We start from the raw sequence: 17,358 nt of genomic DNA on the forward strand, positions 1-17,358 counted from the left end.
CTTGGTGGAGAACAAGCAGAGGGTCTAGGGCCTAAGGGGCCAATCACGATGGTGGGCGGATTGCCCCTGCAGGGTTGGCGGTGGTCACCGGCCGGGGCGATCCGCCCGCCATCCATCGTCACTACAGAGACCCCCCGCCATATCATGATGGCTGGGGGGTCCGAGGCGGACGGAAAGACCGAACGCCGCTTTTCCGCTGGTCGACGGGGTTTAATATGGTGGCGGTTTCTTGAGGACACCGCCATCCATATTACAATGCAGACCGTGATCAGCCTTTCCATGGCTGCATTGCAGCCATGGAAAGGCTGGTGGTTCCTGCTGTTGGGGGCCCAGTGCGGGCCCCCAGGGTGTTGGGTGGGTGGGGAGTGCACATGGGGGGTACCTATGGTACCCCCTGCTTTTACATGTACAATGTGGCAGGCACCGCGCGGTGCCTGTCACGTTGTGCATGTAAAAGCACAACATGTCTATTTTACATTGCGGTGGGTGCGTTACGTTACTGGCGGGTGCATTATAATTGATATGCTGTGATGTCGGACGGACAATGTACGCCCGCCATCGTGATCGGACCCTTAGTGTGCTCATATATATGGCACTCACGCTAATCACTGCGCTACTCTCAAGCTGAGTAATACCAGTATGAGAGCAGTGTCTGGATTGGGGGTAGAGGACCCTGTGGCATTCCAGGAGTCGAGGAGGAGCAGAGCCCAGAAGAACAACGACACTGCAGAATGCAGGTAAGCTTTATTCTTTTTTATTATTTTCCCCCTACGCATGCCCTCACTCACTACCCTCTCCAGCACTACACCTCCCATGCTGCCCCCCACTTAAATGCCACAGCAGCCGCCACTGCTTCACAAAACTTTTGTTTTCAATATTCTTGACACAATATTTTGTCCAATGATAATTTTGTTTCTGATATTGTGTGTGAACACCGAAAAAAAGTTTGATCAATGGCTTTTCTTTTAGACGTTAGACATTGCTGCTTGTTTCAGTCTGTTTGTGTGTATCATGAAGTGCGAGCTTTTGACAGTAGATGAAATCATAACTTAATTTAAGCTATATACGTGTTTCCCATTCTAGTTATAAACATGTAAAATCTGCTTGGCAAATTGTAATGTTTGAACATGTATGCATAAAATAATAGCGCCAATCATATATATCAAGAATGGAGTAAATAAAAAGAATGCCTTGTATATAAATTCTGGTGTAAATAAAGCATTAATGGAAGCTACACATTCTCAAAGCAATGTTTTAAATTTTTTTTTGTTTAATTACAATGTAAATACTGTGCTTGGGTAGACATATTCCAACATATTGTTTGTTGGAATGCTGAAGAAGCGGGAGGTGAGAAACAAGTCTCGGTTGTCTTTTTGTTCTTTCAAGCATGAATGTCACCCTAAAAAAGAATAAAACCGTCATTGTAGTGCAATTAAATTGATTTTTTACCCAGTGTCATAAAGGAGGCCATTTTCGCAAAATACACATCATTGAGTAATAAAGAAGAAACTTTTATTTTTTGCATGGAAAACATATTGCAGATAATTACTGAAAAATCCAAAAGTCCAGGACTTGGCCGGCTGGTGCCATGGTTATTTATTTTGTTTCTTTCTTATTCCAAGCAAATGCAACAAAAAGAAACAAGCATTTGCAATGCAATAGGTCTCACATTAATTAAGTTTGAGCTATTGGCATAGCTAAATTTTGTAACACCAATTGCAACAAAAGTCTATAAGGGTTTGTGTGTGTTGTGTGTATGGTTGTGTGTATGTGTGTGTGTTTTTGTTGTGTGTGTGGTTGTATGTGTCGGTGTGTGTGAATGTGGTTACGTGTGTGGTTGTGTATGTATGTGTGTGTGTGGTTGTATGTGTGATTGTGTGTATGTGTGTGGGTGTTTTTGTGTGTATGTGTGATTTTGCAATTGTGGTTGTATGTGTGTGTGTGTGTGTGTGTGTGTGTGTTATGTGTGCGTGTGAGTGGGTGTATGTATGTGTGGTTGTTTGTGTGCTTGTGCGTTGTTGTGTTTGTGTGTGCTTCTGGTTTAGCAACCCTATTTCAAACCATTGCTTAGATAACAACACGTGAAACATGGCGTATGTAGGAGCAGACTGCATGTGCCCCGCTGGACATGTCCCCAAATGGGATTTTTTTTTTCAAAGGTGCACCTCTCCCTTTAATGGACCAAAGCTACTCTAAAGAGCACATTTCTGTAATCAGAAACCATTCACATGGAACTGGAGCCATTGTAAGCCCAGAGGTCACTGCTGGTGCTGCTGTGACTTTATTAAGCTCCCCAATGTTTACTGCATATAGTACAGAGAGGGCTTCAGAAAAAGAGAGAGAGAGAGAGAGAGAGAGAGAGAGAGAGAGAGAGGGCTACAGAAAAAGAGAGAGAGAGAGCTACAGAAAAAGAGAGAGAGAGAGAGAGAGAGGGCAAGAGAGAGAGGGGGAGAGAGGGGGAGAGAGAGAGGGCTACAAAAAGAGAGAGAGAGCTACAGAAAGAGAGAGAGGGAGAGAGCTACAGAAAGAGAGAGAGCTACAGAAAAAGAGAGAGAGAGAGGGCTACAGAAAAAGAGAGAGACAGAGAAAGAGAGAGGGCTACAGAAAAAGAGAGAGAGAGAGGGCAACAGAAAACGAGAGGGCGAGAGAGAGAGAGAGGGCTACAGAAAGAGAGAGAGAGAGCTACAGATAGAGAGAGAGAGAGGGAGAGAGCTACAGAGAGAGATAGAGAGAGAGAGCTACAGAAAAAGAGAGAGAGAGAGAGAGGGCTACAGAAAAAGAGAGAGAGGGCTACAGAAAAAGAGAGAGAGAGAGCTACAGAAAAAGAGAGAGAGCTACAGAAAAAGGAGAGAGAGAGCTACAGAAAAAGGAGAGAGAGAGAGAGAGAGAGCTACAGAAAAGGAGAGCCACAGAAAAAGGAGAGAGAGAGAGAGAGAGAGCTACAGAAAAAGAGCTACAGAAAAAGGAGAGAGAGAGAGAGAGAGAGAGGGCTACAGAAAAAGAGAGAGCTACAGAAAAAGAGAGAGAGGGTGAGAGAGAGAGAGAGAGAGAGGGCTACAGAAAGAGAGAGAGAGAGCTACAGAAAGAGAGAGACAGGGAGAGAGGGCTACAGAAAGAGAGAGAGAGCTACAGAAAAAGAGAGAGAGAGAGAGGGCTACAGAAAAAGAGAGAGAGAGAGAGGGCTACAGAAAAAGAGAGAGAGTGAGCTAAAGAAAAAGAGAGAGCGCGAGCTACAGAAAAAGGAGAGAGATACAAAAAAAGGAGAGAGAGAGAGAGAGAGAGAGAGAGAGAGGGCTACAGAAAAAGAGAGAGAGAGAGAGGGCTACAGAAAAAGAGAGAGAGAGTGAGCTAAAGAAAAAGAGAGAGAGAGAGCTACAGAAAAAGGAGAGAGAGAGAGAAAGAGAGAGAGAGAGAGGGCCACAGAAAAAGAGAGCTACAGAAAAAGGAGAGAGAGAGAGAGAGAGAGGGCTACAGAAAAAGAGAGAGAGGGCTACAGAAAAAGAGAGAGAGCTACAGAGCTACAGAAAAAGAGAGAGCTACAGAAAAAGAGAGAGAGAGGGCTACAGAAAAAGAGAGAGAGGGCTACAGAAAAATATAGAGAGAGGGCTACAGAAACAAGTTAAACAAGTTAAATAAGGAGACAGGCTGTGAAACTGAAAGCACGGCCGGCCGGCCGGCCGTGAAAGCCTTTGATCAGGCATGAAACTGAAAACACGGCCGGCCTGCCGTGAAAAAGTCTTTGATGCAGCAGGGGGCAATTAGGGGAGAAGAATGGCGGGGCTGAGGCAGAGCGAAAAGCCTTTGATGAAGCAGGGGGCGGAGCGGGAAGAGCTGCTGGCGGCACCAAGCTGACGATTTGATGCCTTGCACGCGCATTTTAACTAATTGCACTTGCGCATTGAGTTAAAAGTACACATGCACTGCATCAAATCGCCAGTCTAGGTAAGCTCTGTTTAAGCCCCTATAGTCTCGCTCTGCTCAATGCGCACGCGCATTGACAGGCGAGACCTAAAAAGAGAACGAGAAAAGAAGGGACTGCTTAAACTTGGCACCGGTGAGTTTGCAATAAAAAAAATGATATTGCAAAAAACATTCACCAATGCAGCTGTTTTGCTAGTGATGTTTCTTAAACAACAAGTCTTGGGCCATTCATTTTATTATTAATATTATTTTTGATGGTGTTAAGGGTAAATCACCACCTAATCGAACAGTGAAATCACTGCCAGATACAACATAACAATTTCATTTGAACACTGTAACATGAACTTGAAAAAGGAGTGCAGGCAAAATAAATAGCTGGTCTTTTCAGCCAAAATAAAATAAAAATAGAAACTCACACTTTCAAACCTCTTTACTTTTAAATAGAAATGGACAATGTGCTCAGGATGCTCATGATTTGTGCAACCACTCAAGGTGAAGACAGACAACCTGTATAGAGGGCTGACCCATAGCCCAATGCTCTGGTAGGAGAAAGCAAAATGGGAATGACAGTTTAAAAAGCCAATGGATTCAGCCAAAAGTCCCTCTATGTAAGTATATTATGTATGTTTTTTTGGAAAAACAATTGTCTGGCGAAACAGCCAAAGCTGTTTCAAAGGCATCTAAATACAGGATCAGTTGTAAATCAAAAGAAATGTCAGTTATTCGTTTTTATTGAAGTTGCCACTCCATAGTAATTGTATTTTCAGTAGGCCTTGGCAAAATGCAATTTAGGCCGGCATCATTCGCGTAATTTCGGGAATTTGCATTATACTCATTATGAAAAGTTCCAGAACTACACCATTACGTAATTATGCACCATTCACTAAAAAATTTGCTGTGAATGTGTAAGTTGCAGTAAAAATGTGCTTCAAACGCACTGGAACAACGGAACCAGAGTAGCTGTTGTTTGCTGCGATTTTGTTTAAATGCGTCCAAAAATTGACGCAAGGACATATTCATGCAAAAATAAAATATTCCCAGAAAGATGGATTTGCATTTCATGTAATTTTGCGTAATTTTGCTGCAATCTGGCATAATTACTCAAAAGCAAAGTAGGAGAATTTCACACATGCCCTAATTTTAGTTTGTGTGGCAAACGTTGGATATAGTGAAGCTGGAGGCTCGGGAGATAATGCATCCACTGGAAGGATCTGTCTAGAACTCCATGGTCACTGTTTTAAATCCAATGGTATCACTCATCCTTTCATACCGCTGAGGTCAGTAAAATAAGTACCACTGAGTTTGGTTACAAAAATCATCTGTTATCTTTAGGGTGGAACATGCACTCCACAAATGATGAATGCAAACTGATCTTGTGTGAACAATTTACTAATGTATTTCAAACTTTACCTACGTGAGAATCAGAAGGTGTTTGAAGAGCAGACAATCTATCATAATTCCTGACCGATTCAGAATCTGGTCATCTGGTGCCTCAAGTGCAATAATTAGTTTAACCTGGAGGGCAGTCCCCGTAGCAGATCTTAGTACTCTAAATGATTTGGGATAAAATATATCACCTGTGATATATTATAAGGATATTGCAAGTCACTGAAAAGTTCCATGACCCCATAGAGAAACAAAGCTAAAGGCTGTGTTCCTTCATAAAGTTATTGAACTCTGAGGTGACTTACAATATATTTGTAATGTACTGTAGAATATATTTTATTCCTTCTAATACATTGTTGTAAGAAATCAGGTTACTGGTTGAGGGGGTGAAACCCTACTCAAGCAGCACCACATTCCTTGCCATGGTGAAGTCACAAATGAATGCCAATTTAACCTGTGCTCAGCCCTCTGGTAGCATGTCAAGGAGTAGTCAGGCTTAACTCAGAGGCAATGTTTACACTATTTATGTAGCACTTCAAACAGTAAGAAAGTGAAAACACAACACAAGAAGATTCCCATACGAAATTATAAAAATAGAGGATGTTTTAATTAAAAGAAAGAAAACCAAAGCAGCAAAAATCCAATTAGTTTAACGATTTACATGATAATAGCACTGAACAGTACAAAGCGCCAACTGTGACTATTTGATCACACTAGACTGGGACGAAGTCACAAGTTCAGGTCAACCGGGATGGAGCGTAGGCCGGCTACCCTGAGCCACTTAAGCCCGGTGAACTAGAGTACCTTAAATCCTGGTTGTGGAGCGATGTGAAGTCCTTCTGTTGAGTTGCGCTGGCCAGCATCGAGAAACCGTTGACGTGGAGCTTGCGATGCGAGGTCCTGTGCCAAGATGTGTCATGCAGCATAGTCAGTGACTATTGACAGGGGCTTGTGATGTGAGGTCCTACGCCATTGTCGAGGAAGTAGTATGGGCTCTCAAAGACTTGTGTAACGATGCATCAGTGCTGAGGCCGAGGTACATTGCGGTGGACCGGTGTTAGTGAAGCCACTGGGGTTTGCAAAGATTTGCATCAAGTTGACCCACATTGAGTCAGGCTGGCCCGGTGGTCGCATTGAGAGGCCTTGTGCTGAGTGGGGCTGGTGGATCTGTCGGGTTATTTGTGGTCTTACGTTGGAGTTGCAACGAGCCGAGTGCACTAGGCCAGTCTTTAACATCAAGATCCTTTGTGCTACATCAGCTTGTGGAGCTGTCGAGGCAATGCATGGTACTACTCTGAAGATGCATGACACAGAGGAGCCTGTTGTGTCCCTGTGGCTTGAGAACAGGAAGTCAGCCGGCTGACCCTTGGAGATCTTTGAGTTCTAGGACACACATGCAGACTGGTTTCAGCAGGGCAGCTCACAGCAGAAGTGTTCATGTGCAGAAACAGCAGTTCTTGACCAGCAGAGGTGTCCTAGGGCAGCAAAGTAGGTTGACAGGAAAGACTTCACAATTGTGCAGTCCTTCTTCCTGGCAGAGTCCACAGGTCCAGAAGTGATCTGAATAGCTGGTGTCTGAAGTTCAATATTTATGCCTGTTGCATTATTTAAAGTGGCAGAAACTTCTACAGAATTCCCTTTGAAGAGTTCAGGTTTCTTACTTCCCCTGCCCTGGCTCCAGACTGACTACAAGAGGTATTCAACCCATTGCATGAAGGCAGGACACCCAGTCCCGCCTGTAAGAGGCCATCCAGGCCCCTTTAGGTTCTCAATTGTGTGGGCCTGTCTTGGAGGAGTACAAAAAGACCAACCAAACCTAGTCATGTGACCCAGAGACAGGTTGCAGGCACTAAATGTCGATTTACATTAATGGCCTCAAAGTTGCCATTTTGGTATTACAGTTGGATTCCCCCAGAGTCGGCAGGAGATCTTTGCCAGTTATACTGTACGCTGATGATGCGGTACTCGTGGCCCGCACGGCTCAGGGCTTGCAGGTTTTAATAGATGGGTATGTTGCTTTTATGGACAAGCTGGACTAGGCTGTTAATTTTCCTAAGTCTTATGTCCTAGTTGCGGGTCCCCAGGGTCTTCGCTCGGACTTTTTTAAAGCTGGCAGACACATCATAGCAAAGTTCCCAGTTTTCCCCTACCTTAGAGTGATATTTGATTATCAACTACAATGGAGATCGCTTTTAGAGATGAAAAAGAGGGATCTAAATAAATCTACGGGTGCTATTTCCAGCTTTGCTAGTAGATTGGGATCATGGGCGCCTGAGGTCATCTTGAAGTTGTATCAGTCCAAAGGTATTTATAATATTTTATAGGGCAGTGAAATATGGGGGTAGGTTCCCGCACACAGGCTACAGGTGGCTGAAAATAAGTTTTTGTGGCAGATTCTGTGAGTCCCACAAGGCACGCCAGCCTGGTTAGTGCACGAAGAGTTAGGGGTTGATTTTCTTGTGCATTAAGTGGCAGTTAAACCTCTATTGTGCTAGATAAAGATATGGACAAGTGAAAATAAGGGCTTAAATCGACTGATTTCTCTCAGACTGCCTTTCCCTGGAGCATAGTAACAAAATCCCTTGGCTAAGTTATGCAAAGGAATCTTTTTATGCTCTAGGGGGCCAGACATTTTTCTTGCACACGATACTGTAAGTCACAAAGATGTAAAGATTGTAAAAGACCTACACCGTAAATACTCTTCTGCTCATCGCGAAGACATTGAATTTAGGAAAGTCTCCGTGGTAACTTATGTTATATTAAAGACCGTTTTGGGTATTGAACATTATCTTTTTTCTCTTACCAGTGCTCATGATAGATTTTTAATCACTCATTTTAGATTTAATTATCTTCATTTTCTTTTAGTTTCCCCAGCAAGTTTATTCACGTCAAATCAAAGAGGACCCTGTGGTTACGATACTAGATCCCCACAGGATACGTTACACGTTGTACTATTGTACAAATATTTTCCTTGCCAAGAAGGCAATTTCTCCATCCCTTGTTAAAGAGTATGAAGTTTAGGTATGCTAGAGTGGCACTTTTGTTTAGCAAGCTCCTGCCAAATGCGTATACATTCTGTGCAGTGACAAGCTTTTTGAAGCCGCTTACAGATCTAGGCTCTCTAGACCTGATTAACCCCTTCCACGCTCATGACGAGCTCAGCTCGTCATGAGCGTAACCTGCCGTGCGCTCATGACGAGCTGAGCTCGTCATGTAACGCGGTAATTTCAAAATTGCCCCGTACAGCGGGAAAAGCCGCCGCATTGATGCGGTTAAACTATGTTTGCCCGGCATCCATGTGGTGCCATTTATGATGTGTATTGTTTATGAATTTATGAGGTTTTTGGATACATTGCTAACTTTTTTTTTTAAACTGGCTGTGCAACAGTTTTATTTAATGTTTAACCTCTGATGTATATCGCCTTCTTTTTAATGTATGTTTGTATCTTTTATGGTCTCATTTGCTTCCGAATAGAGAAAGAATGATTAATATTACTTACCTTGGGATGCTTATGGAAGGGTAAGACAGTCAGTGAAGGGGGTACACGAAACACGGCGCTTGCAGCCCAGGTCCGCTGGAGGTAGGGTGACCAGTCGTCCCCATTTTGCCAGGACGGTCCCAGTTTTTAACCAGCTGTCCCAGCAAATTTCAAGAAATTTAGCTCATGTCCCGGTTTTTAAAGAGGGTCGACTGAAAAATGTGGGAGGTGTTTTTTATGTTTTGCAAAGCAGGGATAGTTAGCAATTGTTTCAAGAAAGCAATTTAATTAACAGGCAAGCTACTGGGTTTACAAATTACATTTTATGTATGTTCTTACTGCCTTTTCTGTAATTCTCTGCTGAGCAGGGCGGACTGGATACCGGGCGTTATGGAATGCTGCTGAGCTGGGGACTGATTTCGTTGATAGGGACCTGCGTGCACTGAACGCAATTCGTTTTGCTTTAAGTACACGCAGGTCTCCATGAACGTCCCGTTTTTTGGCTTTAAAATTCTGGTCACCCTAGCTGGAGGACAGAACGCAACGAACAATCAAAGGTAGCGAGTTAAGCCTACAAGGGTTAAAAGGAGTAACCCCCCTCCCCCCACACACACACACAAAAGGAGAAATGCCAGTGCAAAGACTCCAGTTCCTCACAAACCACTGGATTGGTTTATGACAAGTTGATTTATGATTGACAGGTGGTGGCAACGCAATGATGCAGAAAGTGAGTTATAGTCTTTGAGAGTTGGCGCATCATAAAAATGTCAAAGTGACTTACAGCGGCCTGAGTGATTCATGGCCCCGAATGGGTCATCAAAATATCAAAATAATTTATGATAAGCCTGTTGAGAATGACAATTCCCCTAATAAACACCACCCTCAGAGGAACACTCATCTACAGACCCCCCTCGGACCCGAGCTCAATTCAGCAACTCCATCGCCGACCTCGCCAGCACCCACGCACTCGCCTCCATGGACTAGATCCTCCTCGGGGACCTGAATTTCCACCTCGAGAACAAAAACGACGCTAACTCCGCCACCCTGATCGACAACCTCGCCAACCTCGGCCTCAGACAACCTATCACCGCACCCACCCTCGCCGCTGGCCACACGCTGGACCCCGTCTTCTCCACAGGCACCCTCGTCACCTTCGACCATACCACCGAACTCCACTGGACCGACCACCGCTGCATCAATTTCACCTTCAATAGACCAACCACGCACCACCGCACCCAACAGGTACCTCCCCGCTGCTGGAGCAAAGTCACTAAAGACCAGCTGATCACCACCCTCACACAACACCCACCCATCGACCCCACCAACACAGACACCGCAGCCCGCAACCTCAGACAGTGGATCGACGACTGCTCAAACACCCTCTCCCCACTCAAGAAACCCTCCAACAACCACGCCAGCAAGAGAGCCACCTGGTTCGCCGACGAGCTGCAGACTTCCAAACGCGCCTGCCGGAAACTGGAGAAGATATGTCTCCACGAACGCACTCCGGACAACCACGCAGCCCACAAAGACGCCACCCTCAGACATCACCACCTCATCAGATTAGCCTAGAGACCCTCCTTCAAAGACCGCCTGGATAACAATGCACACGACAGCAAAGAGCTTTTCAGCATCGTAAAGGAACTCTCCAACCCCAGCGCCAATGCCAACGACATACCGCCCTCACAAGAACTGTGCAACTCACTGGCCATCTTCTTCCTCCGCAAGATCGCTGACATCCATGACAGCTTCAACACCATGACCGCCCCGACTACACCAGACCCCACCTCCCCTGTGAACACCACCAGCGCCAACCGCCTGACCTCCAGGTCCAACGTCAACGACGACGAGACACACAAGGTCATGAACTCCATCCACTCAGTATCCCCGTCAGACCCGTGCCCACACCACGTATTCAACAAAGCAGACGCTGCCATCGCACCCCAACTATGGAAGGTCATCAACATCTCCTTCGAAACAGCAACATTCCCAGAAAGCTGGAAACACGCCGAAATCAACGCCCTCCTCAAAAAGCCCAAGGCAGACCCCAAGGACCTCAAGAACTTCCGACCCATCTCCCTGCTCCCGTTCCCGGCGAAGGTCATCGAGAAAATCGTCAACGTGCAACTGGCCCGCCCCCTGGAAGACAACAACATCTTGTACCCGTCCCAGTCCGGGTTCAGACAAAACCACAGCACCGAGACAGTCCTCATTGCCGCCACAGACGTCATCAGGCGCCAACTAGACAACGGCGAAACATCAGCCCTCATCCTCCTGGACCTGTCAGCCGCCTTCGACACTGTCTGCCATTGCACTCTAAAACACGCCTCCTAGAAGCCGGAATCCAAGAGAAGACCCTTGACTGGACCACGTCCTTCCTCCCTGGCAGAACCCAGAGCTTCCGCCTCCCGCCCTTCCGATCCGAGGCCACCGACATCATCTGCGGTGCCCCCCAGGGCTCATCCCTCAGCCCGACGCTGTTCAACGTCTACATGGCCCCCCTCGCACAAGTGGCCCGCCAACACGATCTCAATATCATCTGCTATGCTGACGACACCCAGCTCATCCTCTCCCTCACCAAGGACCCGCACACCACCAGAATCAACCTCCACGAGAGAATGAATGCCGTCGCCGACTGGATGAGGAACAGCCGTCTGAAGCTGAACTCGGACAAGACGGAGGTACTCATCCTCGGACCCATCCCCTCAGCCTGGGACGACTCCTGGTGGCCGACTACACTGGGAACAGCACCAACACCCACCGACCATGCACGCAACCTAGGATTCATCCTCGACTCCTCCCTCTCCATGTCTAAATAGGTCAACGCCGTCTCCTCCTCCTGCTACAACACCGTCCGCATGCTCCGCAGGATCTACAAGTGGATCCTGACCGAAACAAGAACAACAGTGACACAGGCCCTCATCAGCAGCAGACTGGACTACGGCAACGCACTTACGCAGGAATCCCAGTCAAACACCTACGACGACTACAACGCATCCAAAACGCCTCCGCCCGACTGATCGTCAACGTCCCCCGCCGCAGCCACATCACCCCCCCACCTGAGAGACCTACACTGGCTCCCCGTCGACAAGAGGATCACCTTCAAGCTCCTCACCCACACACACAAAGCACTCCACAACGCCGGACCAGCCTACCTGAACAGCAGACTCAGCTTCTACACCCCCACCTGCCAGCTCCGCTCCGCCAGCCTCGCCCTCGCCGCTGTTCCCCGCATCCTACGAACAACCTCGGGTGGCAGATCCTTCTCCTACCTCGCCGCCAAGACCTGGAACCCCTCCCTACCCACCTACGGCAGACCCAAGACCTACTCGCCTTCAGAAGACTCCTCAAGACCTGGCTCTTCGAGCAGTAGCGGCCCACCCTCCCCATAGCGCCTTGAGAACCTTGCGGGTAAGTAGCGCGCTTTACAAGTACTCTGATTGATTGATTGAAAGGGGCACGGACTGCAAATCAATGCTTAATTAACCGCAGCCAATATTTCCATCGTGCCAGAAGAACTTTGTGTATTATTGTTAGGTAGTAGGCCGTGTGCAGGGGTTTTAAATATTTCATTGCTTCTTCTTGCAACAGGGCATCTTTGCTCAGGAGATGCGTGCCATATGCATATGGCATTAAAAATTTTGAAGAACACTGAGGTAGGGTGACCAGGCGTCCTGGGTTTTCACCAGTGGTCCCGGGAAAATTCTGCTAATTTAGCTCACGTCCCGGTTTTTAGAGAGGGTCGGGAGAAAACTGTGGGTTCTGCCTTTTTATGTATTCCAAAGCAGAAACAGTTAACAGCTGTTTTTTATTAAAAAAAAAAAAAAAGCAATGCAATTAATAGGCATGATACTGGCTTTAAAATGTGCATTTTATTTATTTACTCACTGTCTCTTCTGTAAATCTGTGCTGAAGAGCGCTGTCATTCCATGCGCTTGGTTCAAATTAAATTGCAATCCTTCTATTTTTTGCAAAATGACCCTTTTTTGGGCTTTAAAATTCAGGTCACCCTATAATCAGGGCCCTAGTGTTGATTCCGCCTCTTTCTTTCACCCCTCTACAATTCCCGTCTCTTAATCTTTCATCTTTATACAGGTAATTGGGATGGCGCGAAACTTTCTGATATAGAGTCGATAACCCCTCCACCCTTAAATCACGACCCCGAACACCTTGAACGAAACACAGTGGCCCGGCTTCCCGCCCAGGGGGGCGCACCAGGTCCTGGACCTGAGAGCCGTGGAGAGACGCGAGCACACCTTTGCCTCTGAAGGCTCTCTCTCATCCGGCAGCTTCTGACCTCCCATCTACATACCACCGCCCCCCTCCCCGCGCCCTGTAGTGACGGGAGCTCGAGGTGTCCTGTGTCAATCAGTGAACGGCGGAGCTGGGGAGAGGCTGGGGCTGGAGGGGTGGGAGAGAAGCACCCAGGCTGCCGTTCCTGCTGCACCCTGGAGCCCGCCAGCGCCCACATGCGAACTTCGCTTCACTCCTAGCGCTTCTGTGAAAAATAACACCACACAGCATGGCGCTACACGCACTAAAAGTGCTGGGATTCTTGGTAAGTCGTGACTTTTTATAAAGTTATTTCATACTGTTGCTTTTTAGACTCTCTGGTTCGTGTTGACATTTAAAACAGCTACTGACCGCGATTAAGTTACTTATTAACTTCTGCCATAAAATAGTTGTTTTCGAAGAAAAGTTGCAAAATACGTTTTTAATTCTGTAACAGCGGTTTAAACGACTAAGATGCAGTATGAGGCGCTATATAAATAGGAAGTGTTTGTTCATCGGAACTACATACCAGTGTTACTCTGGCGAAAATATGATCTATTTTGTGTGTACTGTTAATCGGTGCCTGTTTGTGTTCAGCAGTTGTGAGTACACATCACTTGCTTTAGATTCCACCGTGCGTTGCTTAAATCCTCGGATATCCCGGGGGATCATGTTCACAATTTAAATATTACTCAATCCCGTTGTAGTGGATTATTAGCTCTTGGAAAGCTTCTGAGCAGTATTTACACTGTTTTTCCCCGAATGACAATAAGATTCATTCTCTAAAAGAGTTTGTTTTAATCTAAAGCCACAAAAGAATTGAGCCGCGAGCCTCCGGCGGCAGGGCGCAATAGGTGCGCAATTATTTCGTTATTACGGTACGCTCGTCCCCCGGAGCTTCGGTGGATGCTTTAAGGTGAAGCTCGTGCTCGGCTCGAACACACGCAGCCCCTTCAATGCTTCCATTGTGAGCCTCTGCCCGCCCGGGACTTCCGCTGTTGACATCTCCCTCTTAAGAGACCCGGCCTTCTCTCTCTCAGGTGTGAGAACAAAATAGAGGATTTTATGGAGCGTAAGACACACAGGGCGCTCGAAAGACACCACAGGTGTCTGACGATTGGCTTCTGATCCTTAAATAAGGTTATCTTATTCGGCACTTTCAACCTGCCTCGGGAATAAACAATTAGAGCGCTGCATTATGGTTTTTCTGAGGCATCCTTTCTTCTAACAGTCAGTGACTTTGACAGGCACTGGCTGTCATCTCTCAGAGTTGTACAACAATCACAGACACTTTGAATCTTACAGTTTCTCAGATGTTCGTTAGGATTATGGCAAATAAATCCGAGGTACATGGAGTCAAACTGTATACACCCACATTTTCTGATTCTGCTTGGATTTTAGGGAAAAATCTAAGCCTGGGCAAAGCGCTACGCTCGCGTAGTTTGCGAAGTTTGTGCAACTTCGCACTACGCAAACTGCACGTAGCACAGTGCAAACATGCGTAGCGTAGCACAGCGGTCATTTTTTGCTTGCTCGCGGTCCTCAACGTCAAGTTGGCGTTGATAACATGTCCACGAGCAAGTATGGGACGGGTTAGAGTATATTAAGGGTTTCTATGATATACTATTGCGTATATGTTATTCTATAGCATTTTATAGTAAGCTGTGTATGCCATGATATGTTACAAAATGTTTTGTTGCTATGTTAAGATATTTCATAGTATGAATTTAATTTCGTTTTATTACTTATGTTACATATTATGATTGCTATGTTAATGTATGCAATAGAATGCTATTTTATGTTATGTTTTGTTTGCCATGTTATGGCATGTCGAGTAACCTTGTATAGGTTATGCTATGTTATCATATCTTGCATTTTTTATGGCATTTCTTTTAATGATTACTTATGTTACAAATGCTATGGCTCTTATCTTACGTTATTCAGTAGTATGCTATGTTATGGCCGGTTTATAACATGGTATAGTATGTTAAGTCATAATATGTTTTGGTCGTTACGTGTATTACAGGAGGTTATGTTTTATCGTGGTATTACATGCTAACGTACTACATTGCATTGACATGCATCCTATGTTGTGTTATGTTCCACAGTGGGTTATTTCTAATTCTCTTCTCTCGTCTGGGTGCAGATGAGCTCAGTCCCAGAGATAATCGTGGAATCAAATTGTTGTTATAAACTTTTTTGGAACAATGCATGCTAATCAATCTACTTATCAACTCAACGTATTAACTACACACATTTACGCAACTTTAACATTACTGATTCCTTTCGGATAAGAAGTACACCCATGTGTTCTACATTAATTGTATTCATATATTTTATATTTAGTTGTTCAATGTCTAGGGTAATGTTTGCACTTTAAAAAACTGTTTAGCGAAACAAAATGCAATTTGGGCAACAGCAGAGCAAATTATGCGGCAAGGTTGAGTAAAGTGTGCAACCAAAAAAGGCAAATTATGCTGTATTATGCGGCAGAATTTTCATAGTATTGCTTCATTATTTTGTCAATTGAATCTTAATACTAACTGTACAGTAGTTGCACCTGTTTAGTAGCAGTTGTACACCCAAATATAGCGATAAGACGCAGAAAGGTGGCCAGTCAAACTTTGCAAAGAGCCTTCCACTGCAGATGCTGTTGTGTCCATAGTAACTTTTGAACCGTTTGAAGTATAATTTTTTTTTGTTGTTAAAATCAGCAGATTATGCAGAGGGTGATGGATTACGTGGCAAATGCGGCAAATCTACAATTATGCAAAAATCACTGCAGCAGCACAATCGCATAATTCCAGTGGCCCTGACTATAGCAGACCATTTGCACCCAAACTCAGTCAGAGAGTTAGCAAAGAGCTGTATTCTGAGCTCTGGTTTCAGTAAAAACTAAAAAACGAGTTCGGCCACAAACATCAGTGTCCTTCACCACACAATTCCATGCACACAAGGCGACCACTGACCCATAACAGGACCTACCCGGCCACTATCAAGTAAAAACATCACTAAAAAATACACCTGCCCCCCAACCATTATCACTCACCTCTTAAATAACTGAAAAAGAACCAAAAGCAATGGTTAAGGAGAATCCTAGGGCTGCACAGGGCGCCCAGATTCCAAATACACTCAGGTAGGAAGCGATATAGAAATTCACAAACCAAAGTTTGCAACTGAATACCATGAGGCCAAATGAATGTTAAACTTTTTTATACTTGCAAAATAGGGAATGGAGAACTTCTAGATTTGCTGACAACGTATGACACGGACAGATGTGAAACTGACAGAAAACATGAACAGAATAATATTGCACCATTTTGCATAACTGCTTAGTCAGGGCCCTAGAAGACCAGTGAGACTTACACTCTGCCTTTCGAAAATGTAGCAAACTGTGGGGCACATTACCAACAACTAGCGATAATTATCGCTGTGTTCGCTTAGCGGCAATATTTCTATCGCCGCCCTTCACCTGTTTTTATCGCTGAGATACCTTGCTATTAGCAAGGTTTATCTCAGGAGCGATAAAAAACAGGCGAAATGCGTGAATATCGCTGTCAATACAGCGATATTCAGACATTACCGTGACAATGCTCTTAGCCATGTTATCCACCTCTCATTGGATAACATGGCTAAGAACTGGTCAGGGCAGGCGTGAGCTTTTGGAGATATTCGCGCTTAGCGCGAATATTTCCAAAACAAAGCCTGTGTTGATCATAGGAGATAGCGATGTTAGCGACTGTTTTCAGTCGCTAACATCTTGGCACGCCCACTGTGCATGTCATTAGCGATAATTATCGCTGACATGCAAAGTGGGACCCTAAATGCCCGCTATCGCCTACAAGCTGTCGCTAACTGGTGTTAGCGACAGCTTGGTAATAGGGCGATAAAATTATCGCCGCATTAGCGGGAAAAAGTCCTGCTAATGCGGCGATAATGGCCCTTGGTAATATGCCCCTGTGTTTTGTAGTTTCGTTTTTACGTAACTAGTCAACATAATATGTGTATGAAAGTAATCTGTTACTCGAGGGCATTAAAGGTTGGAGCGTTCTAAATCTAGAGCAAATCCTGTTTAATTTCTTAACCTTAACACTCAAGCCACAAAAAGTGCATCAAATAAATCCTCTACATTTTATGCTGTGGTACACAATTAAACATGGATGTCCTTTGATGATTGCTCTTGGCTTTCTGTCTGGTCCATTAAGTGTTGGCGGGGCCACATGCAGCTCTAAACTGCATCTAGGTGCTCACTGCATTCTTGGATTATGCACACTCTTTGAAAGCAGAAACCCATGTACTC

The 17,358-nt window shown here is 45.3% G+C and overlaps 1 protein-coding gene across 1 annotated transcript in view; it reads left to right on the forward strand.

The window, feature by feature from the left end:
- The first annotated feature begins 13,190 nt into the window (after positions 1-13,190).
- The window catches only part of LOC144766635 (cadherin-like protein 26), a 376,180-nt gene continuing 372,012 nt past the window's right edge, over positions 13,191-17,358 (forward strand). The window contains exon 1 of the mRNA XM_078650421.1: positions 13,191-13,344. Within this exon, the coding sequence (XP_078506547.1) occupies positions 13,309-13,344 (36 nt within the window). The 5' untranslated portion in view covers positions 13,191-13,308. The remainder of the gene's footprint in view (positions 13,345-17,358) is intronic.

The sequence above is a fragment of the Lissotriton helveticus genome, chromosome 7 (genome assembly GCF_964261635.1).
Source record: "Lissotriton helveticus chromosome 7, aLisHel1.1, whole genome shotgun sequence".
Lineage (NCBI taxonomy): Eukaryota > Metazoa > Chordata > Amphibia > Caudata > Salamandridae > Lissotriton > Lissotriton helveticus.